We start from the raw sequence: 27,454 nt of genomic DNA, 5'->3' as shown, positions 1-27,454 counted from the left end.
GTATTAAAAAAAAAGTATCTTACTGATAAATAGGAGGCTCAAGACCTGACTTTAATTGTCCTGATCAGAATCCACCTTTATTTAAAAAAAAAAAAAAAACGGTTTAACTAGTGCTTCCTTTAGAGAGGATGCAAACGTATCCCAAAGTCGAAATGAAATGACAGTCTGGTACTGGACAGAGCTCCAGTACCTTCAGATAGGATATAACCGGTCTGATGGAGCAAGGATTGTGTTTGCATTCGGTATGGTGTGTGGAAGATAGCAAGGAAATAAACTCAGCATCATCCCAACCCACAAGGCCATATCCTGAACTAGATTGTTTTTATCATTTATTGTTTCATAGAGTGCATTGGACAGCACATCTGATTTAACACCAGCACTAAAGGTATTTTAGGTGAAAAGACATACTGGGCTGTGTACTCTTTCCTGCCAGTTTGCGGAGAGTACAGATAGTAATTTAGCCAGTTCAGAAATCTCCCAAGACAAGTTGTTGTGTCTTTCGGCTTTTCCTGGTTAGGGGTCACCACAGCGGAACTCCGGTCCACTAATGATTGGCAGTAGATTTTTACGTGCCGAGTTACCGGCCCTGACGCACAACCTCCAACGAAGGTACGCCCATTCACACATGTCTCCACACAGAAGATGCTCTAGCTGAGAATCGAACAGGACAGTGTCTTACTGTGAGGCAACAACGCTACCGCAGCACCACCACCGCAGTACCCAAGACAAGTACAAAGCTTTATTCCAGCAAATCTCTAGGTATTTGTCATACTAATCAGCCACCTAAAGTTAGTCCATTGGCAAGCTGGTGCACCACCATGCATGCCCAGCCTTCATAATTGTGCCTTAGGCTCCACCAGACTGTTTAGCTCCTAATCCCCCATGCGATGGAACCAGCTAGGACTAAAACTGTATGTGTTGGTATACTCCTTGTTAGTATATTACTTGTTAACTTGTGTGTGTATTTTTTTATTTAGTCCAAAGGAAGTCTGGAGGTTATGGAGAGCCAGTCCGCTGATGCAGAAGCGCCTCCACCACCAAAGCCAGATTTAACAAGATATACAGGCTTGAGAGGACAGATGACGCTGGGGACTGGTGAAGGTGAGCAAAGTAGTTTTACACCCCCCCTCCCCCTCCTGTGTGTTGCTTGTAGAAAATGATTGGTCTTTACTGTCATTAAAATGTTGTTATAGTTACAAAATGATGAGATGATGGAAATTTAGTGCAGTACTTTATAAAATTTGGGCAAATTGGATTGGTTACTTTTCTTTGCTCTTGTTAATTCATTTTAGTTTTAAAAAATGCATAGTCTTAAGTGAAACTACACCCCTCATTTTTTAAAACTGGTTATAAATGGTCATACTTGGCATTTACACTGTCATTTGCTAGCAGAGAAGCATGGTTTACTGGAAAGGATTTATTGACATACTAATAATGAATGTTCCTCCTTTTGTTGTTTTCCCATACTGCATACCTCACTGCACTTTGTCAGGAATTTTTGGTTGTGCTAGGCTCGCCTAAGTCCAAAATTAGAGGCATCTTACTTGGGTTAAAAAGAACTAACTGTGATATGTATTTGTTCATACTGGAGTGATCGGTTTAAGAGTGTTCTCCCTGTTAGGTATGCAGCAGGATTTAATGGGATTACTGAACATTCTGTCAAGCATGGGAAAATCACGTCTGCTTAACAAAATCCTCCTGTCAATCTCGTATGGTGCCTATATGTGAAGAAAAAAGTTGAAATTTAGTCAGTAGATAAGTGTGTTGTCATATGCATGGGCTTCTGTGCCTCTCCATCTGGAACAAGATGCGCTGCAATTCAAGTGCCCAGCAAGAAAATGTTCATACCCATAGTTTGTTTCCTCGGGCTTCTTCAAATGAAAACAAACAGGTACATACACAAGATAAAAAAGAGAGTGGAAAATGGCTCTGTCACTTTGCTAAATGTTAGAAAAGTTTCAACAGTAAAAAGGTAGATTTAGGAATTTTTCCACTATCCCCTGCTTGGAAGATGTTTATATCTGTACTTCTGCTAAAAACCTGGTTTAAAGATCCAAAATGCATGTGGCAAATTCCATTGTGTAGTTAATTATTACTGCAGAATCAGTGGGGTAGGTAGTATAGAATAGTGTGTGTTGTACCTTCAAGGACAGCACATGATTATAAATAGCAAACACGTGCTAGCTTCAGTGCCTTTTTGAGATTGCAGCCAGAGTGTGAGCATGTATGAGTGTGATAGCTAATTTGTTTACAAGTTTATCTAAGTTAAAGTTATTAAGCCTCAATCCTGATATGTTTGTACATAATAAAGCTGCTTGAACAGAACCCACAGATGTTAGTCTGTTTTATTCTGACCAGACGAGTGCCATGATGTCAGAACTGGGATTCCAGAGAATGCTTTTCAGAGCTAAGATGCGCGGAGTTAACCGTGAATGGTAAACTAATTGAACTGAGTACAAAGAAGGGGCCAGAAACGAACTAAAGGTAATGAAAACTTGCACGAACAATTTTATTAAAAAGATAAAATGGAGCATTACAAGGGCACAGAATGCATTATTAAGCAAACGAGGAGGCACAGAAATTGTATTAATTAAACAAAATGTTTAAATTAAGATATTTGACAAAATTATCAAAGCACATAAGGGGTTTGGAATTACTTCGGAATTACAAAACGAGCATGTTTAGAGTAAAACAAGCACAAGAAAAGTATAATGGGCATGGAAAAAAGAGCAAAACAAATATAATAAAGGGCAGAAAGGGCATATTAAGCTTAAATAAAGCAAGGTAACTGCATGTTTTTTGGCAAGTTACTTTGTTTTTGCATAAACTACTGCTTCACATTGATTGAAGCTATTCAGTGCATAACTAGAGATCTAATGTCAGTCTTCACGTAATCCTTGATTGTGGGATCTGTTCTGAGCCTCAGAACCGACTTGGTCATTTACTTCAGCTCGCGTTTTCCAAACTCTCGAGCTAGGGTCTAACCATAATGCTCCCCTCTAAATTATCTCAGATCTCGTTTGCCACTGTGTGTGTCAGACGTGTCTGACCTCACTCGAGCTTTGGCAGTTTTTTCAAGTAAGTTTTTCCCTTCTAAATATCCTTAATTTGTTCTATATACTATTTATATTTCTTCCTAAACTCTTTCCTGTATCTACCTGCTCCTCTTGCTGTTGTGTGTGTGTGTGTGTGTGTGTGTGTGTGTGTGTGTGTGTGTGTGTGTGTGTGTGTGTGTGTGTGTGTGTGTGTGTGTGTGTGTAATTCTTTTCCCATTTTCTCTACCATTAGGTAGATTCTTCTATGCACCATTGCTGGTACTCTTTTTACCCTTTTAGGTGTTCTCTGTTAACATTGTTGGTACCCCTTTTCTTACCTTAAAAAAAAAAAAAACTTTGCTCTGTCCTATCTACTGTGTGCGCGTGTGTGTGAGGGCCTGTATCAGCCTTAAGATTTTCCTTCTGTCATGGCTGAGCTTCTCCAGCTAAACCTTCTAAGGACACTTCTGGGTTTAAAATGTCAGAAGTGCGACAGAAAATTGCCCAATTCAGGTGGGCATCTTGTGTGTGTGTGTGTGTGTGTGTGTGTATTGCTTAGGTGCAGTACATTTACAAGAAAGCTGTTCTCTGTGTCATGGTTTATCCACCAGGACCTTAACTGAGTGGATAAACAAATTGATATTGAAAGGCTTGTTAAAAGGTGATTTTGAAGAGGCTATTTTTGGGTTTTCTGGGTCTAAGACTAAAGCCAGTTCTTCATCCTCTTCCTCCTTCTCTTCTAAATGGAAGAAACGGTCACACACAGTTCCGAGCAGTTCCTCGGAACCACCAAAAAAGTTACCAAACCAACCTACAGTGCTGACAGTTCTCTTGGCACCGATAGGCAAAGACAGACTCAACACCCACTACTACTGTTTGTGAAAAGACAAAAACTTCTTCAGCACCAGAAAGTTTTCTCTGTAACGTAGCAGACTAAAACAATTTCTATTCCAAGATCTAGGTACTCTCCCTCAGTCGATCCATTTGAGGACCGAACACCTAGCCCTTTTATGGAGTCGAGACCACCTAGATCTCCCTCTACATCGTCCGTTCGATCCAATAAGAGCCTCTCGGAAATGGACATCATGAGGCTGGTGGACCAGCCCTTGACGGCGAGGGGATTACAGTTTACTTCGGTTCCCAGCCAAGTTGGCACAGGGACCTGTCCTAATTCAACACCATCTCATCCTCCACCTCCAGTTGAGTCATTGGAGCCCCTGGCACCGACCTTCCTGGCTCCAACTGTCTCTGTTCCGGTAACAGCCTTTTCTCCGGAACTGAGAATTGCCTTGAACTCCCCTGGTTTTTCAAAACCGGAGATCTCTCGAGGTTGAGACTTTGTTGCAGGGTTCAACTCCCTTGTCCTTCAGTGCTTCGGCTTTTGTTGGCTCAACCCAGGCTTTTACTTTGGGGGCTTCCTCCTTGGTGTGGGGTGGGGTCACTGTTCTGAAGGGGTCTATTTTGGTTCCGGGCTCCCATCCCTCTATGGGTGGCCAGCCTTCCGGATCACTGAGAAGGCCTTGTCCATTGTGGACTCCCAGTCCTTGCCATCCTTGTCAGGCCAAACGTCTGTATCCCTTCAACCAGAGCTACCGTCAGCCTCATCCTTGGGTCAGGGGGGTACAAAAGCCTCAGGAGAGACCCATCTCTGTGGTTTCCTCTTCGGATACTTCCCAGGAACATCCCTCCCCGAGGAAGTGCCTGCAAAGAAAAACAAAATGCAAAAGGAAGCACTTAGACTCCCCGGAGGAGTCCTTCATGGAGGATACCGATTTTGATGAAGGGGAAGGTTCCCCCAGATCAACCCTAATGTTTCCTTCAGGGACATCCTGGAAATCCTTAAACAAAGAAGTGGCTGGTCTTCCCTCCAGCCTTCCTTGCAAGAATCTGTATACCTGGAGGCTTTTCTTGCCCAACCCTCTACCTCTTTGATTTCTCCGCCCACTATCAACCTCGTTAACTTGATCATGGAGCGGGTGTGGAAGATACCGGACTCCATCAAACCGATACCCAAGAGGCCAGACTAGATCTATTCTACCCCCAAGGAAGAGCAGCATTAGGCTAAGGGCTCCCTGTAGACACCATGATGATAGTGGCAGCCACAAAGAAGGAACTTGCAGAGGAAAGTCCTACTATCCATCCTCCAAACAAGGAGTCTAGGACCATGGATTGGTTTCAGAAGCATGTTTACGCTTCATCGACCTTCGCTCTCAGGTCTTTGAATTGCATGGCGCACTTTACCAGGTTGCAGAGAGATCTGATTAAGGAACTGTCAGGTACTCTCACAGGAGCAGTAGCCGAATCAATTTCCATCTTGTCTATGAGGCTAATAGCCCATGCAGCCGAAGGGATGACAGAGGCAGTAGGTTCGGGCATTGCCATTAGTAGACACCCCTGGATTCCCTTGTGTGACTTTGTGGCACCATTTAAATCTTCATTCATCAATGGTTTGTTTGACGAAACATCCCTGTTTGGACCCAAGGTTAAAGACACTCTGCCCAGATGTGAGAAAGATGGAGAGAATCTTTCTGCCATTGCCATATGCTTCTCCACTCTTCAACAGCCCTCTTCTAGGAAGCAGAGAAGTGAGAGGCTATGGTTCAAAAAGACCCAAGGGCCTTTCCAGGACTCGTGTGGCAAGGACTTTCTCCAGGGCAGAGGGCGAAGTAAATAATGGAAGACGCCGTCCTAGAGGCAGAGGTGGCCTGCAGAATTCAGGGGTCCAGAGATTCCTTCTCTGTTAACTCCTTTCAACGCTCCTGAATGGAGGCCTGATTGCCTTCCTTTAGAGGCAGTTAGGGGGCGATTATCCCTTGCACCAAGATGCCTGGCTTCAAATAACATTGGACAAATAGTTGCAGGGAATCCTGTCCAGAGGGTACATCATTCCCATAATGTCAAGTTCAAAAATACAAAAAAAGACTCCCAGGTGTTCCACCCAGTCACAGGGAAGCAGCAGTCATAGAAATTTGAGTCATCCAAGTAAGTCCCACCAGATCAAAGAGGATCCGGGTTTTACACAATATTCTTTTTAGTGCCCAAAAAGACAAGGGGACGGGAGACCCATTTTGGATCTCAGCCAGTTCAACAAACCAAATTTCCGGATGGTCTCCATACAGTCAATACTTTAATTCTTGGAAAAAGATGATTGGATGTGCTTTATAGATCTTCAGGATGCGTATTACCTTATAAAAATGGACAAACTCTCCAGGAGATTCCTGCAGTTCTTGCTGGGAGCCAGTCATTTCCAGTGCAGAGCACTGCCCTTTGGTCTCGCCACAGCCCCCAGGGTGTTTACCAGATGCATGGCAGTAGTAGTAGCTCATCTCAGACTGCAGGGATTTTGAGTTTTTCCTTATCTCGATGACTGGCTCCTTACTGCTACCACCAGGTGTCAACTAGAACGAGCAAGAGATTACATACTGCATCTTTGCACTTCTTTAGGCATATCAGTAATTTACAAAAAGTCAAATCTGCAACCTACACAACAGCTGGAATTTATCGGAGCTCTGTTAAATACAGTAAAGGACTTGCTTCACTTCCAGTAGAAAGGCTCCAAAAGATCAGCTGGAAGTCAGCCATATTATTCAGAACAGAAGTGTTCCAGCCAGACTAATCCTGCAGGTGCTAGATTCGATGGCAATCTCAATTACTCTAGTTCCCTTAACCAGATATCACATGAGAATTCTCCAATGGCTTCTGGCCTCCCAGTGGTGCTTAATAAATCAGCCGTTGTCATGTCACATCTTGATCACCAATCACTGCAAACAAGACCTGTCGTGGTGGCTCCATTCCAACAAGATACTTTCAGGCCGTCCTTTCATCCTTCCACAGCCCCAAGCCATAGTGACCATGGATGCTTCCCAGATAGGGTAGGGATGCATTATCTGGGAAGGACAGTTCAAGGCACTTGTTCCCCACTGGAGGCCAATTTGCATGTCACTGTTCTAGAGTTGAGGGTGGTGCTGTTAGTGTTGCAAGCATTTCAAGATGCCCTTCCCATAGGAACAGTAGCAGTCCAAAAGGACAACATGTCAGTAGTCTGGTGCATCAACAAACAAGGAGGAACCAAATCTTACCCACTTTGTTGAGAAGCCCTCAGAGTTTGGCAATGGATGATTTTCTTTCAGCTACTTTCTAACGGCAAAGCACATTCCGGGGAGATCCATTAGCGGACAAGTTGAGCAGAACTATTCTAATGCCTCACAAGTGGTCTCTCAGTCCTGTTGTGACAGAAAAGATCTTCCATCGCTGAGGCCAACCTTGCTGCAATCTCGTTGCATCCCCCCTTACAACAAGTGCAACAGTTACTTTGCCCTGATCCCCCCTCTGGGGGAGTCACAGAGAGATGCTCTTCTCCCTGATTGATCCCCCTCGGTCTCCTGTATGGCTTTCCCCCAACCTCTCTATCTCCATTTCTAAAGAAAACCAAGAGGCTGAAGAACACAATGATCCTCATTGCCCTGTTCTGGCCTCGACAAGTTTGGTTTCTCCTTCATTTAGCCTCACCTACTTCGGAAACCTTGGATTCTGGACCCAGCTCCAGATCTGTTATCTCATCCAAAAAGGAGTGGTTCATCTGAATATCCAACATCTCAAACTCACTATATGGCTTCTCCAATTCCCAAGGATTGCCAGGAATTCTTCTTTCCTGTCATGTCCACCAAATCATTGTGGCCCATCACAAACCTTCTACTAGGAAACTTTACCAGAGTAAATGGGAAAAAATTGCTAGATGGGCTCTTAATAATGCTCTGGACCCTTATACAGTCCCTGTACATAAAGTATTGGATTTTTTAGCTGACCTTTATCAAACTAGCTTGTCAGCCTGTACCATTGTGGTCTGCCTAGCCGTGATGTCCAATTTTCATACTGATTTCAATGGTTCTTCACTTATGTCACATAAGCATTGTAAAGCCTTCTTAAAAGGAATTTTGATGTTGAGACTCCCCTTTAAAGAGCCCATTGCTCCATGGGATTTAAACGCAGTTCTACAATCTCTTACTCTTTTCCCATTTGAAACATCAGCTACATGTGACTTAATGTTTCTGAGTTGGAAAACCTTATTTTTAGTAGATATCACTTCTACAAGAAGAGTACCTGAAATTCAAGCCTTGTCCTGCAAACCTCCCTACATAATATTTCACAAAGATAGGGTTTCCTGCAGGACTAATCCTTCCTTCTTGCCAAAGGTAGTTTCAGAATCCAATATCAAACATTGCAACTACCAATCTTTTTCCCTCATTTCTCGAAGTGGACAGTCGTCTCTCCTTTGATAATCACATTGCCACAGTAGTCAGGCAGTCCTTCTACGTGGCACACCTCATCACAAAAGGTTTCTCATCCAGAAAAAAAGAGGTCATTGTTCCCCTATACTCATCACTCATTAGACACATTATAGAGTACAACGCACCTTTTGGTATGTACCTCACAAGACATCTACAACAAATGGAAAGGCCGCAGAAATACCTCACAAAGAGGATTACCGGCCTCAAACAGATGCCCTACACAGACAGTCTCAAAAAACTCCAGCTTTTCTCCGTCGCATATCGCCTACTCAGAGGTGATCTCTACCTAACATACAAAGCTATGTCAAACCCAGAGCTGTTGGACATGCTCCACTTAAAGAAACCCCAATCCCTCTGAGCTACACGCTCTAGGGACCTAAACTTTGTCACCACAATAAGCAGAACATGCCGGAGAGGATGGATTCCTGTCCCAGAGACTTCCCATACTCTGGAATAAACTACCTATCTGTATCAAACAAAGCTCCTCATTAGCACTGTTCAAGAAAAATCTTGATGATTGGATGGGAAATAGGAAATTCACTCCTGGGATCACCTCTGTGGCTCTGCTCAACAGTGGCACAGGAAAATAATTTTCTTGGGTGGCAAAAGCCAGGGTACCTTTTTGGCTGGGCTTCTATAGGCCCCAGGACCGATAGCCTAGTACCTACCTATGAACCTATAAAGGGAATGTTGTCTACAGTTATTAGATGCTCATAGACAATTACGTTTTTATCTTTACTGAGCAAAGGATTTCAGGAATTCTGACCAATTATGTGTTGCCTTTTCTTCATTTTCCTTGGGTAACCCAGATGTTCTTCGTGTTTCACTGTTGCAGTCATTACATTTGGGTAATCTGCTGGCAGGTTGCCCTCAGTCGGCCTGATTAACAAAGTCTTGGGTCCTACATCGGTTGCTGTCCCTTCTTCCATGACAGGTCGTCAGGGGTGTAAAACATGCAGCCGACGTCATTACATCAGTCTTTCTTGCCGTGCGGTGCCAGAAGCAGTTCGCAAGTGCCGGTCGGCCGACTCCTGAAATTGTTGTTTTCGAGTTTCAGAACTGAAGTCTTCAACTTAAAGCTAAGTACACCGTTGGGGAAACTTTTTCTTGCTCCTTACCGATGTCAGTAAAAGTTAATAACTGCATTATTTGTGGAAAGCAAATACCTCATAAAGATTTTCATTTCTACTGTATTCCTTGCCTAGGCCCTGACCACAATGTACCTTGCTGTCGGTTTTGTGCTTTATTTAATCAGCGCACTATCCATCGTCGGTACATTTTTACCTCTAAATATTTCGGTTCTCTGTTTAATTATCCAGAAATATTGTCGGTTAGCCATCCGACTACCGGGATTCTGAAAAAATGCAAAGATAAAGACAGAGACAGGCCGCCGAGGTCCAAAACTGCCAACGATTCTTCTCCTAAGCCAGTCGCCGGTACTCAGTGAGGCTTTTTTGCAGCCCCTGATATTTGCTACTTTTGATTCGCAGGCCTCTACTGAGACCCATTCGGAGTCCGGTATGCCATGAGATACTTCACCTATGGAACCCGTGGATGTCTCTACCTTGGATGGGTCCGGAGCCACTGTGCAGGCACCGGCTTCTGAGGGTGTATTCAGGCCTACAGACTTGCATATTAAATCGACACCGCCTTCATTACTAAGGCCTAAATCTCGATCCATGTCTAAAAAAACAACGCCCAGGCCACATGTTCAGGTCCCTATGCCTAAAAAACAAATGATAAAAATGGCTGAAGATCTAATTACTCTAATCAGTGGTAGTCAACCCCCCCCCCCCCCAAGAGGCCTAGGCCTGAGCTTGATTATGAATCTTCTGATGATCAGGATCCTGTTTCTTCTGACTCTTCTAATGACCTGGATTTGTCCATACCTACTTATGAGGATTCTGATGCAGAGGATTCCATTCCCTCTGCTTCTCCTCCTGAGGATTTTTCTTTTGGGGAAACCTTACATACTTTAAGGGAGCATTTCCACCGGGGAAAGCCAGGAATTTTCAGATTCAAAAAAAGAGGCTTAGGGATTTCCTCCTTCTACCTCAGCATAGGCCTATGGCTATACCTCCTGTACTAAACATTGTTGATGTGTTCTCGGAATCCAATTTGGCCCCTGATTTCCTGCCTCCGGCTCCTAGTAAACCTGACAGATACTACAGGGTTCCTGAGTCCCACAAGTTCCATTTCAAAAATCCTGTTGCAGATCCAGAAACCATTTTTCAGGGGCCCAAGGGCATTGAGGCTTCTACTGACAGAAATCCTACCCCTTCTGATAGAGACTCCAGGGCGCTGGATAGATGGGGTTAAAAGGTTTATACTTCTGCAACCTTGGCAGTCAGAGCTTTAAACTGCCAATTTCATATGTTAAAGTATCAATAGCATATTATTGGACTGCTTAAACAGAAAATGATGATTCCTGACTGTGTGGAAATTAAAGATTTACAGGATGGTAATGCATTCTGCTGAACAAGTTGGAAAACATACTTTGCAATGTGGTTTTGATTCTTTAGAGGCCACTTGCAGGGCTGCTGTTACTGGGTCTGTGCTTAGAAGGAATGCTTGGCTTAAGGAGCAGTCTTTGCCTGTTCATGTTAAAGCTAAGTTGTTGGATGCTCCTTTAAATCAGGACCACCTGTTTGGCAATAAGGCTGAAGAAGTTCTTAAAAAGATGGACCACAGGCCTCAAAAACAAATGATTAGAGTGGCTGAAGACCTTATTACCTTAATTAAGGGAAGCCAGCTTTCCCCCTCAGAGAGACCTAGAACTGATTTTCCTTCTGATTCTTCTGATCAGGAATCTGATCTCTGTTCCTTCTGACTATTTGGACTTACCCTTGTCTACCTATGAGGATTCTGATGCAGAGGATTCCATTCCCTCTACTTCCCCTCCAAAAGATTTTTCTTTTTGATGAAACCCTGCATACCCCTAGGGAGCATTTCCTCTGGGAAAACCAGGACTACTATCAGTCCAAAAAAAGAGACTCTGGAATTTTTAAACCTGCCTCAGCACAGGCCTCTAGCTATCCCTCCTGTTCTGGAGATTGTAGATGATGTTTTCTTGGAATCCAGCCTTACCCCAGATACTTTGCCTCCAGCTCTCAGGAAATCTGAAAGGTACTATAGAGCATCTGCCTCTCACAAATTCCTTTTCAAGAATCCTATTGTGGATCCAGAGACCATTTCCCAAGGACCAAAAGGCATTAGGGCTACTACTGCCAAGAATCCTACCCCTTCTGACAGGGATTCTAGGGCTTTAGGCAGAAGATGGGGTAAGAAGGTGTACACCTCTGCTACTCTGGCCATTAGGGCTTTAAATTGCCAGTTTCATGTGTTAAAGTATCATCAGCATATTATGGGGCTAATTAAACAGAAAATTATGTTGATTCCTGACTGTGCAGAACACAAAGATTTACAAGAGTTAATGCATTCTGCTGACCAAGTTGGTAAGCATACTTTGCAGTGTGGTTTTGATGCTTTAGAAGCATCTTGTAGGGCTGCTGTCACTGGGTCTCTTCTTAGAAGGCATACTTGGCTTAAGGAACAAAACTTGCCAGATCATGTCAAAGCAGAATTACTGGATGCACCCTTAAACCAAGAGCCTATTTGGCAGTAAAGCAGAAGTTCTTAAAAGGATGGAAGAGAAAGCTAAATCTATGTAAACTGTTAAAGATTTCTTACAAGTACAGCCACCTAGATTCAGTAGACATTGGCCTTCAAAGAACTGGTCCTTTCCAGTCCCTTCCAGGCCTTCTGAGTCCAAACCCAGGGGCAGCAGACCCCCAAGACTTCAGTCTCAGGTTATGCACAGATCTAAGCAGTTGGGTGCCCCCACGTCCAAAACAGGGAGTAATAAGCCACCCCTCTATAGTAAACTTGCAATAATGACTTATCCTTAACTCCCCCAAGACTTGCGCAAGTACTTGCACCTTTAGGAGGAAAACTCACCCTGCATGCAAAAAAACTGTGAATACATTACACAAGACAAATGGGTTTTAAACATTGTTTCCCTAGGATAATAGATTCCACTTCCACTCACTCCCAACCCTAAGTGGATGGCTAGACCTCCCCCCAAACCAGTGGGCGAAGGCCCAAAAGCAAGTACTCTCTCTCCTCAGCTTCAAGGCTATTCAACCTGTCCCAGCAGAACAAAGGGGACAAGGCTTTTATTCAAGACTGTTCTTGGTTCCCAGAAAAGAAGACTCCTGGCATCCTATCATGGATTTATCTATTCTCACAACTTTTCTGTTTGTTCCAAATTTCAAAATGCTAACTCTCCAACAGCTGCTTCCTATGCTAGCCAAGGATGCCTGGCTGGCAACCCTAGACTTAAAAGAAGCTTACCTGCACATCCCCATAAGGGAATCTTGCAGGAAATACCTTCGCTTCAGGGCAGGCTTTATGCACCATCAGTTCTCTGCACTTCCCTTTGGCTTATCTACTGCGACCAGGGTATTCACAAAGTGCCTAGCTCCAGCCATTGCTTTTTGCAGGCAGAGAAGTATTCAGATTTACCCATACTTGAACAATTCCCTGATTCAGGCGGAAAGTCAGGGCTTGCTACTACAGCACCTGGCATTTGTAAAGAGACTTCTAACTTCACTGGGGTGCACCATCAACGGAAAGAAATCACACCTAGTCCCCTGCCAACAGATTGTATTCCCGGGATCAAGCTTGAACACAACTTCCCAGATGGCATTCCTTACTCCAGAGAGAGAGAAATTTATTTGACAACTTACTTCATCCTACTGGCCACAACAACCCAGCTATCTGCAAGGAAAATACTGCAAGCTCTGGGGTTTATGGCCTCTTGCATTCTGTTAATTCCATATGCAAGACTGCATATGAGGAAACTTCAGTGGTATCTAAAAGGTCTATGGTGTCAACATTCTCAGGACCTGGAAACAATAATTCCTATCATACCGTGTCTAAGGGCAGAGTTCCTTAGGTGGGCAGAGGCCTGCAACCACAACAAGGGACTCTCTCTCACTCTACCCCCTGCCACCCAAACCCTAACAACAGACGCATCAGACTACGCATGGGGAGCTCACATTGCAGGGCAGTGCATTCAGGGCAAATGGAGCCCAAAGCAGATGCACCTGCATATCAATCAAAAAGAAATGTTAGCTGTACAGAATGCTCTGACAGGCTTCAAAGGCCTTATTCTTCCAGGACAACTATTGGTAAAGATAGACAACACCACAGTTATGTGGTACATAAACAAGCAAGGGGGATCTCATTCCTACCCACTCTGCAGACTAGCCATGGGTCTGTGGAACACAGCCTTGAGCAATCAAGTGCATCTACAAGCTCAGTTTCTGCCAGGCAAACTAAATTCACTGGCAGACAATGTAAGTTGAAATCTCATGGACCCACATGAATGGAAACTGGAATCCAAAATATTCAAGCTTTTGGGGAACAGATGGGGGACACCAGAGGTGGACATGTTTGCTTCCCCTCAGAACTATCAGTTGAACAAGTACTGCACCAGAACTCCCCACAGCCAAGCTTGGAAGGTGGATGTCCTGTCCTTTTCCTGGGAAAGCCTCTCAGTCTATGCCTTTCCCCCTCTGCCTCTCCTCTCGAAGGTACTACTAAAAATCAAACAGGACAAGCCAAGGACAGTCCTGATTGCACCAGACTTGGCCACACCAGCACTGGTATCCTCTTTTGCGCAGTCTGAAAGTGCTACAACCATGGCACCTGCCTCAGACCCCTTTCCTGCTGTTCCAGCAAGGGGGGGGCAAATTCTGCACCCTCACCTTCAGACCCTGAACCTTGCAGCCTGGCTAATCCCATGAACTCACCTCTAGCAACCCTCAGTAAGCAGGTGCTGGATGTCATTCTTGAGGCAAGGAGGCCTAGTACTAGAAAAATCCTATTCAGAAAAGTGGAACAGATACTGTTCCTGGAGCCAGTCTCAAGGGATGGGCACAACTGTGCCCAGCTTACCTCCTATACTAGAGCACTTAACAGAAATGGCTCCACAAGGGCCTATCTTTCTCTTCAATTAAGATTCATGCCTCTGCCATCTCAGGTCATTATAATACTGAGCCACACCCCTCTTCTCTCATCCTGTGGTAAAACAGTTCCTTAGAGGGGCCAAAAATTTAAGCCCCCCCCCCCCAGGAGAGCTCCCACTCCAGCCTGGGACCTTAACTTTGTATTGGAAAAACTTGCACTTCCCCCTTTCGAACCGGCTGCTACAGCAGAGTTAAAATTCCTCTCATGGAAAACAGCTTTACTTCTAGCCATCATTTCAGCAAGAAGAGTGTCTGAACTGCAGGCCCTTACGTCAGTGGAACCCTTCATCATCTTCCATGCGGAAAGGGTTTCCCTCAGAACTAACCCATCTTTTATGCCCAAGGTGGTGTCTAGTGTGTCTTTAAACCAGTCCATTCATTTGCCTACTTTTTTCCCCTAATCATCAAAATAAAGGGGATACTGCATTCTCTAGACGTGCACAGACAGCTTAGATTTTATTTGGACAGGACTAAGCCTCTCAGAAAATATGACCAGCTGCTAGTCAGCTTTGCTGCAGGGCCAGAGGGGAAGGTCATTTCAAAGCAAACCATATCTAAATGGATAGCACAGTGCAACCATTTCTGCTACAAGCACCATGGAAAACCTACCCCACGGGATAAAAACACATTCCACTACAGATGCATCTACCTCTACTGCATTTCTCAGAGGAGTCCCTACCAGGGACATCCTGGAAGCTGCAACCTTGAGCTCTGTACACACTTTCACCAAGCATTACTACTTGCCTATCTTTTCTAAATCCATAGCTAGATTTGCCACAGCAGTCTTACAGGGCCTGATTGCCAGTCCTAATCTACCTCCACCCTTCTTTAGCTTTGAGAATCAACCCAGATGTGATGACTGCAACAGTGAAACATGAAGAACATAGTACAGTTGTGTACACTTGCCATAAATGTGGATGTTCGAGTGTATTCACTGTTGCAATCCTGGTTACCCTCCTTCCAGCCCCCTGATTCTTTGCTTTCACCTATCCTTTTTGGTTTGGCATATCTTATACTATGTGTATTTGCTTTTTGCTGGGGGTGTTCCACACCATATAATTGCTTCCTATTTTGGGGGCACCTGACATCTGGGGCAAGAAAAACTGATGTAATGGCATCGGCTGCATGTTTTATACCCCTGACGACCTGACTTCATGGAAGAAGCGACACCATCCAATGCAGAAATCCCAAAACTCTCGTATTCAGGCCAGCTGAGGGCTACCTGCAGGCACTTAACCCAAATGTGATGACTGCAACAGTGAATACACTCGAACATCTACATTTATGGTAAGTGTACACAACTGTACTTTTCTTGCACTCTACAGAGTTATTTAGCAAAGTGCAGCCATTTTAGGAATGTTTCGGTGTACTGTTTATTCACAAAGTGCAGTTGCTTTGAAATGTTTTTTACTTAGAGTTTCTTCTGCCCATTTTATTCGCACAGTGCAGTTATTTTGAAATGTTTCTTACACTAAGAAGCAATTTCTTACACATCCCAAAGATATGCTGTAGGTGGATTGGACACTCTAAATTGGCCCTAGATGTGAGTGTGTGTGTGCCTTCTGTGGAAGGTTGGGCGCCAGGCTGGCAACTCGACACCGTAAAACTCCACTGCCAATCATGAGCGGACAGGTGATCCGCTGTGGCGACCCCCTAACCGGGAAAAGCCGAAAGAAGAATATAGTGATTTCAAGTGTATTCTTGTGCCCCGGAGACTTATTTCGCAAAGTTCAGTTATTCAAAGGCTTGTTATGCTACTGGGCATAGTTACAAGTACTGACGCAAAAGTTTTGGCATATATTTGTGCATGCATGTTCGTATAATTACGAGTGGACTTGGGTTGCATTGTGTTTTACTGTAATTTGTGGCATGGCAGATGGATTTCGAACACCATCACCACTTGTGTTTGATCAGAATATTGCAGAGAAGTGGAGAATATTTGATCAAGAGTATAATATTTTTATACAGGCAGCTTATTCTGATGAAGATGCACGCACCAGGGCATTCATTTTTCTAAACTTCGCTGGGTCAGAGGTCATTGAAAAAGACTGTTCATTTGTATATGCACCAGCAGTAAATCGTCATATTGTTATACAGGCTGAATCAAGGGATGACCCCAAGCGCTTGAAATGCAAATTCAAGGAAACGTGCAACCCCCAGACAAATGTTACATTAGGGAAGTAAATACTGTGGGAAGAAATAGCCAGGGAATTGTTATGACTAAGCTTTTATAGGCCCTAGGGCCAATAGCCTAGTACCAACCTATGAGAGGCATTTGTTTTACACAAGAGATCAAAAGCCAGGAGAAACTTTTGGAACTTATATTACTTATCTGAAAAACAAAGCTAAAACGTGTAGGTTTGGTGATTTAAAAGATGAGTTAATAAAGGACAGGCATGTGTGTGGTATTAATAGTGCTGCAGTGAGAGATTTTGCTTCATGACAGTGATTTAACGCTAAGCCAAAGCTATTGAGATTTGCCAAATCCATGAAGTTACAGAAAGGCACACAAGTATGCTTGCAAGTGATGACTATGGTTTCAGCAGGCTCTAGAGAAAATGTAAACAGCATGCAACACGTGACTAGCAGACGCAGGTCTAAGCACATGGCAGCTGTAACCCCTCCGAGTGTGGCAGGTAAAACCCGTAGTTTTCCTGCAGGTTCTAAGACTAGTTCAGTGAGAAGGACATGCTCAGTGTAGTACAAGGGTGAGTCAGCAAAACCCAAATCAGACTTTATTGTTAAGTGTTGCAATTGTGGTGCCAATCAGGAATCTGAGAGAGAAAAGTGCTTAGCATTTGGTCAGCAATGCCGCAAGTGTAAAAAATCTAACCTTTTTCAAAAGTTTTGCAAATCAAGTAAACCTCACACAGGGTCACTTTAAAAAGCAAGTTGATCATATAGAGAGATGCAACTCTGCTTTCTACGTAGATGGTGTATCAGTAATTGGTGAAAAGGTCAATGCAGTAAATTTTTTGGCAAAGAACAAAGTGTTTTGTACTGTCCATATCAATGGTAACTCCACCAAGCTCAAAGTAGACACTGGTTCAAGTGTAATGTAATGTCAGCAGACATATTTGCTAAGGTGAGAGCTGTTGAGCAACTTAATGTGGCCAGTTGTGCGAAACTTGTTTATGGAGGTGAAGAAATTCAAACTGAAGGCTTAGTAGTGCTTTCATGTTATTTGTCTAGGAACTGGTACAGCTTACTATTCTATGTAGTCCAAAGAAATGTACAATCATTATTGGGTCTCAGACAGTTTGAGAATGAATCTCCTTTCCTTTACCAAAGAGGTTCGTCATAAGCACATCTCAGTTCCAGTTTTACTGAAGCTATTTTCTGAGTATACTGATGTTTTCAATGATAAGTTAGGCAAATTTCCAGTTGTGTTTTCTATGAAGTTAGACAGAGAGGTCAGTCCAGTGGTCAGACCATCAAGAAAAGTTCCGATAGCTATGCAAAATAAAGTCAAAGCTCCGTTAGATAATATGGTGCAGCAAGGTGTAATTTGTCCAGTTACAGAACTTATTGAATGGTGTTGTCCATGGTAGCAGCCCACAAAAAAGACTCAGGTGAAATCAGAATATGCATTGACCTACGAGATTTGAACAAAGCATTAAAGAGACTACATCATCCTATGCGTACAGTAGTGGAAGTCGCAGCCCTAATATCAAATGCCACTGTCTTTTCTGTGTTGAATGCAAAAAGTTCATTTTGGCAAGTGATGCTTAATTGCAGATCTTCAGTACTGATGAAGATATAGATTCCTCAGGATGCCATTTGGAATTTATTCTGTAAGTAAAGTCTTTCATCGTGCAGTGGAGCAAATTTTTTTCAGGTTATCCTTTTTGCCATAATAGTAGATGATTTATTGGTTGGAGGCAATGGTGAAGCAGAACATGACAGAAACCTTAGGAAAGTTCTAGACAGAGCATGTGAAGTGAACTTGAAGCACAATTCTCTGAAGTGCAAACTCAGATTACTAGAAGTTACATATGTAGGTCATTTATTTACTAGCACTGGCTTGCGACCACACCTGTCCAACCAAGCAGCCATTCTTGAGATGCCAGCACCAGATAATGTTCAAGCTCTACAATATTTTCTTGGTATGGTCAACTATTTGAGCAAGTTTATAGCAGACTTCAGTGAGTTGACAGTGCCTTTGAGAGAGCTGACGTGCAAATATGTTACATGTTCGTGGTTGGAACAGCACCAGAGTGCATTTGAAGACCTTAAGTAGAAAATTGCCACCCCACCTACATTAAAATACTATGATGTCAATAAACCAGTCACTCTTTCTTGTGATGCTTCAGAATCTGGTCTTGGCACAGTTATTCTTCAAGAGGGGAAGACCAGTAGCCTATGTATCTAGAACTCTTATCCAAACTGAAATGCAGTATGCTCAAATTTAGAAAGAACTTTTGGCAATAGTATTTGCATGTTCCAAGTTTCATGATTATATTTATTGTCAAGCTATTCAGATTGAAACTAATCACAAACCTCTAGTCAGTATTTTAAAGAAACCTATGCATTCACCTCCAGCGAGATTGTAAAAAATGATGCTCAGATTGTAAAATTACAACTTCAAAATGGTCTATACAAAAGGCAGACTTCTTTATCTGGCTGATACCTTATCCAGATTGCCCAGAAATACAACTGAACAGCTTAATGCAGAGAATTTTGACTTTGATGTCATGGAAGTATGTAATTTTTCTACCACGAGACTTGATGAGCTTGAGAGATCATGCAAAGACTGATCCAGTTTTGCAGAAGCTCAACCACTTCATTAGTGTTTGGATGGCTGTCAAAGCAATCTAGTGTACCGCCTGAAGTGCAAATTTAATTTCCTTGCAGAGATGAGATATTGATGGGAGATGGCATTATTTTCAAAGGTCATAAAATTGTTGTTCCTGCTTTCTTACAATGTGAATATATCCAGATTTTGCATCGTGGTCACCCAGGTTCCAACTCTACCAAATGAAGGGCAAGAGGACAAGTGTTCTGGCCTTCTCTAGCAAAAAATATTGATTACTTTCTTCTTCTTCAGTATGCAATAGTATTAAACCACATTTGCAAAAAGAACCACTTCAGCTAAGTCAATTTCCTGAACTACGTTGGTCAACAGTCACCACTGATCTATTCGAGTGGAACAGTCAGCATTACTTTGTGTTGGTAGACTCTTATTCGAACTGGTTTGAGATTGATTTACTACCTAATATAACGTCCACTGCTGTTATCACCAAGTTGAAGCATCATTTCTCAGTCCATGGTAGTCCACACAAAGTTATTTCTGACAGTGGTACCCAATTTACCAGTCAGTTTTCAGAAATTTGCAAAATAATGGGACTTTGTAAGTGTTACTAGTAGTCCAGAATATCCACAGTCAAATGGACTAGATGAATGTGCAGTACAGAGTGCAAAGCAATTACTAGAGAAGTCAAGGCTTGCTAATACCGATATCTCTCTGAATTTACTCTATCTCAGAAACATACCCGGTGACGATATGTTTGGCTCACCTGCTCAGAGACGTCTATCTAGGCAAACCAGAACAACATTGCGTTTCAATTCCAGTTTGTTGAGGCCTAAAGGTAAGAACAGAACAGTCCGAGCCCAACTATTCAGAAAGTATTCTTTCCAGAAGTCCAGCTATGATAAGTCGAGCAGATTTTTTCATCCATTGAAAGGAGAGATGATGATACAACTGGCGAAAGGTTTCGACCGGATTGGTCAAGTAACAGGTATATTTGCCAAGCCAAGATCCTTCTTCGTGGAATCTGAGGGTATAGAGTACAGGAGAAATCACAGACATCTTCTTCCTCTGTCAGAATCAATATTGCAGCATTGTTCCTGTGATACAGACTCTAGATCTCAGAGCAATCCAGACAATGTTCCTGTTTCAGGACGTGTCTTAACTTCTACTTCCATTCCTGATGATGCTCCTGATATCCCCAAAGTTGAATATTCAGCAGAGACAGTCCCAGTTGCTAGACCTAGTTCTAATTTCTATGTCACATGATTTGATCGTATTTCCAGACCTAGTGTGAACTACACAGCAACCTAATCATAATTGTCTGTATGTATTTCGATCTGCATAATTGCATGTCACAGAATTATTTTGTATCATTTGCATGTCACTTAATGTTGTTAGTAATGCATGACTCATTTCTCAAAGACAGAGGATGTAGAATAGGACAGCACATCCATATAAATAGCAAGCACGTGCTAGCTTCATTGCCATTTTGCAAGTGCAGTCAGTGTGTGAGCATGTATGAGTGTGATGGCTAGTTTGTTTACAATTTTATCTAAGTTAGTTAAGCCTCACTCCTCATATGTTTGTACATAATAAAACTGCTTGAACAGAACCCACAGATGTTCATCTGTTTTATCCTGACCAGACGAGCGACAGGTAGCAAGTGTTTCTCATTATTTGGAATAGAATTCATAACAACCAAAAGCAAAAAAAAAACCCAAGCCAGGTTTGATATTCCACATTATATGTGGTATTGAATCTAATGTTTGATATCCAAATGTGAACAGTCTTTGTTTCCTGTAAAGCATGACAGTGTTCTGACTAAAATCCAGGATGTGAAAATCAGTGGAAGTATGATGTTTGTAGTTGATTTATCTGTCTAGATATTGACTGGGTAAACAGGTCAACATCAAATAAATATACTCAAATATTAACTCACTATGTTAAAATAGTTATGGCAATATCTTGGCTGTCCTACTGGCATACCAAAGATCATTCTGCTGTTTGTACCATCTGTAATTAAACCAGATCATGATATCTTTTAAAGCAAGTAGTAATAGTAGGAATCTCAGTCATAATGAAATCACTCTTCTGGTTGTTGCCTCTGGAAAATGATGCAATAAATTACATTGTATGGAAATTAGGGCAAATGTGGAGAACACTGTACCCCTGCCAAGTCCTGATCCAGAATGCAAGAGATATTATATGAACATCTGTGGCTAGGTAACAAACACCTGCAATTTTCTTCTTTCTGGGTTAAGTAGTTCACTTACATGAGTAGAGGAGTGTTGCTTAATAACTAGCTTTCTTTTTCGGGATTAATGCCGCTAATCTTCCCTGATTTTCAGGTGATAGCTTTCCTGAAATGCACAGGATAAAAGTAGGGTTTTAGAAACAAACTAAGATAGCTATATAGATCAGTAAGTTGCAGAGTTATTTCTGTTTAAACAGACAGACCATTAGATAGCCAGATCAATTGTTAGATGCATAGATTAGAATGGACAGACAGAATGTTAATTTGGTTTGTAAAGGGAGGATGCAGCAAAACATTTTCAAACAAATAGTACAAGGAAAAGCAGTAACTGAGCTATCATTACTGATAAAGCTAGGATTATTCTGCTGCCCATGGTTATACCCTGTGTAATTAACCCAAAGAATAGCAGATTTAGTCACAATTAAGTTGTTCATCCTTGCTGTTACAGCTAGTTTGAAACACTCTATTGCAGTAACTGACATTGTAATGAAAACAGGACACCATCCTTACTGCTGACTAAAGTATCCCTGCTCAAAATACTTTCAGTGATTTGTAGTTTTTTAGTCAAACTCAACTCTTTGTGACTTCAAGGGCTGTAGCACACCAAGCCTTACTGTCAAGAACTGCTTCTTTAAGTTCTTGCAAATTCATATTCATTACTTTAGTTATGCTGTCCATCCACCTTAGCCTCTCTCACCCCTTGTTTTGCTTCGACTTTTTCATCATCTGTGTCTTTAATCTTGTCTTTGCGATATATGGCCAAAACGTATTAATTTTAGCTTTGTCAGGTCTTCCAGTGGACAGTCTGGGTTTCTTTCTTTAAATATTAACTAGCTAGATCATTTTACAGTCCATGGAATTCTCAAAAGTTTTCAACACCACCATTATTCAAAAACATACCCTTATTTATAGTCATATTCGTACAGCTGTGTGTTACTACTGGGAAAACCATAACTTTGTAGATACCTTTGTTGCCAATTTGATGTCTTTGTTATTTAAAGTCTTCTCCAGATTTGCTGTAGTCTTCCTTTCAAAACGAAAGTGCCTCTTAATTTTACAGCTGTTATCTCCATTTGCAGAGATCTCTGAGGCCTGGAGAATAACATTTGTCATGGTCTCCACTTCTCCATCTATTTGCAAAGAATTGATAGCGCTAGATTACATTATTGTCATCATGTTATGTTATGTTGAGCAACATACCAGCTTTTGCGCTTTCATGTTAGCAGGCTATTTAAGCCTGACTCGTTTTCAGCCTTAAGGGTGATATCATGTACGTATCTGAGGTTGTTGATGTTTTTTCTAGCAGCTTTGATTTCTGTATCTGATTCATTTAACCCAGCATTTTGCATGATATGAGCATATAACTTGAATAAGTAAGGTGACAGTATACAGCCTTGTTATACTCCTTTCCCAATCTTGAACCAGTCGATTTTTTCTAACCATTGCTGCTTGATGTTCTTCATGTTTCACTGTTGTGGTCATTACATTTGGGTTATCTGCTTGCAGGTAGCCCTCAGTCGGCCTGATTAACAAAGTCTTGGGTCCTGCGTCAGTTGCTGTCCCTTCTTCCATGACGTCAGGTCGTCAGGGGTATAAAACATGCAGCCGACGCCATTACATCAGTCTTTCTTGCCGTGCGGTGCCCGAAGCAGAAGCAGTTTGCAAGTGCTGATCAGCCGACTCCTGAAATTTTCGTTTTCGAGTTTCAGAACCGAAGTCTTCAACTAAAGCTAAGTACCCCGTTGGGGAAACTTTTTCTTGCTCCTTACCAATGTCAGTAAAAGTTAATAATTGCATTATTTGTGGAAAGCAAATACCTCAAAGATTTTCATTCGTACTGTATTCCTTGCCTAGGCCCTGACCACGACATACTTTGCTGTCAGTTTTGTGCTTTATTTAATCAGCGCACTATCCATCGTCTGCATATTTTTGCCTCTAAATATTTCGGTTCTGTGTTTAATTATCCAGAAATGTCGTTGGTTAGCCATCCGATAACCAGGATTCTGAAAAAATGCAAAGATAAAGATAGAGACTGACCGCCGAGGTCCAAAACTGCAGACAATGCTTCTCCTAAGCCAGTCGCCAGTTCGCCGGTACTCAGTGAGGCGCTTTCGCAGCCCCTGATACTCGCTATTTCTGATTCGCAGGCCACTACTGAGACCCATTTGGAGTCCGGTATGCTGCGAGATGCTTCAACTATGGAACCCGCGGATATCTCTACCTTGGATGGGTCCAGAGTCGCTGTGCAGGCACCAGCTTCTGAGGGTGTATTCAGTCCTACGGACTTGCATATTAAACAGACGCCTCCTTCTTTACTTAGGCCGAAATCTTGATCCATGCCTGAAAAACTGACGCCCAGGCCACATGCTCAGGCCTTTATGCCTAAGAAACAAATGATAAGAATGGCTGAAGATCTAAAAACTCTAATCAGAGGTAGCCAACCCCCCCGCCCCTTCTAAGAGGCCTAGGACTGAAGTTGATTTTATGAATCTTCTGATCATGATTCTGTTTTTTCTGATGATCTGGATTTGCCCTTATCAACTTATGAAGATTCTGATGCAGAGGACTACATTCTCTCTGCTTCCCCTCCTGAGGATTTTTCTTTTGGGGAAACCTTACATACTCTAAGGGAGCATTTCCACCAGGAAAGCCAGGATTTTTCTGATTCAAAAAAGAGGCTTAGGGATTTCCTTCTCTTACCTCAGCATAGGCCTTCAGCTATTCCTCCTGTACTAGACATTGTTGATGCTTTTTCGGAATCTAATTTGTCCCCTGATTCCCTGCCTTCTGCTCCCAGAAAACCTGACAGATACTACAGGGTCCCTGAGTCCCACAAGTACCTTTTTAAAAATCCTATTGCAGATCCAGAGACTATTTCACAGGGGCCAAAGGGTATTAAGGCTTCTACTGCTAAAAATCCTACCCCTTCTGATAGAGACTCCAGGGCGCTGGATAGATGGGGTAAGAAGGTTTACACTTCTGCAACCTTGGCCATTAGGGCTTTAAACTGCCAGTTTCATATGTTAAAGTCTTTATCAGCAACATGTTATTAGACTGCTTAAACAGAAAATGATGTTGATTCCTGACTGTGTGGAAAATAAAGAATTACAGGATTTAATGCATTCTGCTGAACAAGTTGGAAAACATGCTTTGCAATGTGGTTTTGATTCATTAGAGGCCTCTTGCAGGGCTGTTGTTACTGGGTCTGTGCTCAGAAGGCATGCTTGGCTTAAGGAGCAATCTTTGCCTGATCATGTTAAAGCTAAATTGTTGGATGCTCCTTTAAATCAGGACCGCCTGTTTGGCAACAAGGCTGAGGAAGTTCTTAAAAAGATGGAAGATAAAGCTAAATCTATGCAAACTGTTAAAGATTTTTTACATGTTCAGCCTCCTAGATTTAGTAGGCACTGACCCTCTAAGAATTGGTCATTTCCAGCCCCTTCCAGGTCTTCTCAAGCAAAACCCCGACACAGCACACTGAGCTAATCGAAGGAAAAACACGGAGGAAACTCGGAGCTATAATATATAACATTAAGTATCCTGTTTTTTGGTTTTTTTTTTTTTTTTTTGTTCTTTATTTCTTAGTTATTTATAGCACCTTGTATACTGTGTATTTTTCTAGCTAGTTTCACTGTGTGTGAGGTATTAACTGGAAATTGTCCACTTTTATTAAGCATCTGTTGGGTTGTTTGTTTCTGATAACTTGTTGCAGTTAAACTCTTTTTTCTAGAGGCTCCTTTAGCTGTTTAAAACTTTCATTTAAAGGCTCACTACTGCTTTTCAGCTGTGAGAAACATTTCTGCAGTTTGTTCTAAGTAGTGGGGATATTTGTAGCATTTCCATATTCAGGCTTGTATTTGGGCCTAGTGTTTGTGGAGGCTGTGTGTCTGAGCACATATTCAGGGACATCTTGGTTTAGCCAAAGCCATCAGGTATTTCAGTGAGAGCGAATTGTTTGAGGTCATTGGCTGACTGAGGTCACCTGGACTAAAGCTTGGACTAAGCACCTCATTGGTTCTTTTGAGATTTCTTTCTTAAAAGGTGTCTCAGGTTTCAGCCTTCTGTTACCTAAGAAGTTCAGTTGTGAAAAAAAAAAAGTTATCTGCTTTTACTGTATTTGTGTTTCTTCCTACTTTATTTTGCTTTTGCGTCATCTTAAAAGTACTCAATTGTATTTATTACTGCTTGGTGTAACTCATTCTAAGCCTTTTAGTGTAAGCACTTGGGCTTCAGACCAGTTGTTTTACATTAAGAAGGTTTGTGGTCTGCACTGTAGTGGCAGAACAGGTAGCTTACATCCTTCTAAGTTGGGAACTGCTGATTGAGGGCTCAGTGTCTGTTATTCTAAAAGTGTATTAATTCTGGTTTAAGCACTTGGGCTTCAGGCCAGTTATTTTACATTAAGAGGGTTCGTGGTCTGCACTCTTGTGGGAGGAGAGGCTGGACTCTGCCCTTCTGAGCTGGGAATTTCTGGTTAAAGGCTTATAGTGCCTGCATATTTGAACTGCTTCTTACTGAAACTGGTACACCTTGTTTGTTGTAGCATAGACTAGATCCAGGCCTGCTGAATCTAGCTTTGTTTGTATAACTTGAGCACTAATCCAGGCATTCTTTAAAGTATTCAATTGTATTTATTACTGCTTGGTAGTAACTTGATTAAAGTGTAGCTATCATTCTAAGTCTTTTGGATTAAGCACTTGGGCTTCAGGCCAGTTGTTTTACATTAGGAAGGTTTGTGGCCTGCACTGTGGTGGCAGGACAGGTAGCTTACATCCTTCTAAGTTGGGAACTGCTGATTGAGGGCTCAGTGTCTGTTATTCTAAAAGTGTATTAGTTCTGGTTTAAGCACTTGGGCTTCAGGCCAGTTATTTTACATTAAGAAGGTTCGTGGTCTGCACTCTTGTGGGAGAAGAGGCTGGACTCTGCCCTTCTGAGCTGGGAATTTCTAGTTAAAGGCTTATAGTGCCTGCATATTTGAACTGTTTCTTACTGAAATTGGTACACCTTGTTTGCTGTAGCATAGACTAGATCCAGCCCTGCTGAATCTAGCTTTGTTTGTATGCTTGTTATTGTTTGCTTGTTATTTCCCTGAAACGCTAATTCCACCTAAAACGCGGCTTTTCAGCACTTCTGTGGATCCCTAGTGATATCTGCATTGCTTACTGTACTTATTTCCTTGTTTCACTTGAAAGAAAGTTACTGTTTGTCGTTTTTGCATTTAAGTTACCTGTAACACATTGCATTTAAGTTACCTGACACTTGCTCACTAAAGCAATGATATAAGTCAGCACTAAAAAATTAAAAGCACTACACCCTCATAAACTCCCCTTGAGTATCTTGTTCCCCATTGGCCATTTTTTTCAATTATAAAGGAATTCCCAATACTATTCTAGCATGTCCAAAGGTCAGTTGTCAATCTCCTCTCTGGTCCAGCTGGTAAATCTGGGAATCTTGAGGCAATGTTACAACTGCCTCATGTACACAGACAACCCTCTACTCCTCCCAACAAATTCCAACACATGAGAGAGATGCAACCATATAGCCAAACTGGAGGCTAAGCTCTATCAACTCAGTACTGGCGTAACCAGTCATGAGAAGGAAACCACACTCACTACATTTCCAGTCTCACATAGACCTACCATGACAGCAAACCAAACACATAAACACACAAAAACATACTCGGAGGCTCTAAATAAAAATCTGCCTAAGCAGCAGAGACCTCCAAAGCAGACACCCAAGCAACCCCTACCCCAAAACAAAACACGTGCAACACATAGCTCACAAAGCCAGTGTGCCGAACAGTCACAGCCCTTAAGGCTAAACAACACACCTGATACACTTGTAATAGGTGACTCTATCGTCAGGCACACTGACGTCCCGCTCACCAGGCTGAACAAGGAGAAGGTCACGGAGAGCTGCCTGTTGGGCGCTAGGATCCACCACATAACACAAGCACTTAGGTCACTCCAAGGCAAGTACAAATATGACTCAGTCATTGTCCATGCTGGTGTGAATGACCCGAGACGTACCTCCCTGGACTACATGAAAAGAGACATAGAGGAGCTCTCTGAGCATGTAGCCCGGGCCGGTATGAC

At 42.4% G+C, this 27,454-nt stretch overlaps 1 protein-coding gene across 1 annotated transcript in view; it reads left to right on the top strand.

Annotated features, from left to right (window-relative positions):
* ZDHHC5 (zinc finger DHHC-type palmitoyltransferase 5) overlaps positions 1-27,454 on the top strand; it is a 1,362,456-nt gene that overhangs the window by 881,916 nt on the left and 453,086 nt on the right. Inside the window, 1 exon segment of the mRNA XM_044084108.1 lies at positions 978-1,101. Within this exon segment, the coding sequence (XP_043940043.1) occupies positions 978-1,101 (124 nt within the window).

The sequence above is a fragment of the Protopterus annectens genome, chromosome 9.part0, assembly GCF_019279795.1.
Source record: "Protopterus annectens isolate FY-2018-M chromosome 9.part0, PAN1.0, whole genome shotgun sequence".
Taxonomy (NCBI): Eukaryota; Metazoa; Chordata; order Ceratodontiformes; family Protopteridae; genus Protopterus; species Protopterus annectens.
Note: the sequence above shows the minus strand (reverse complement) of the source record. Positions and strands in the feature narration are given on the sequence as shown.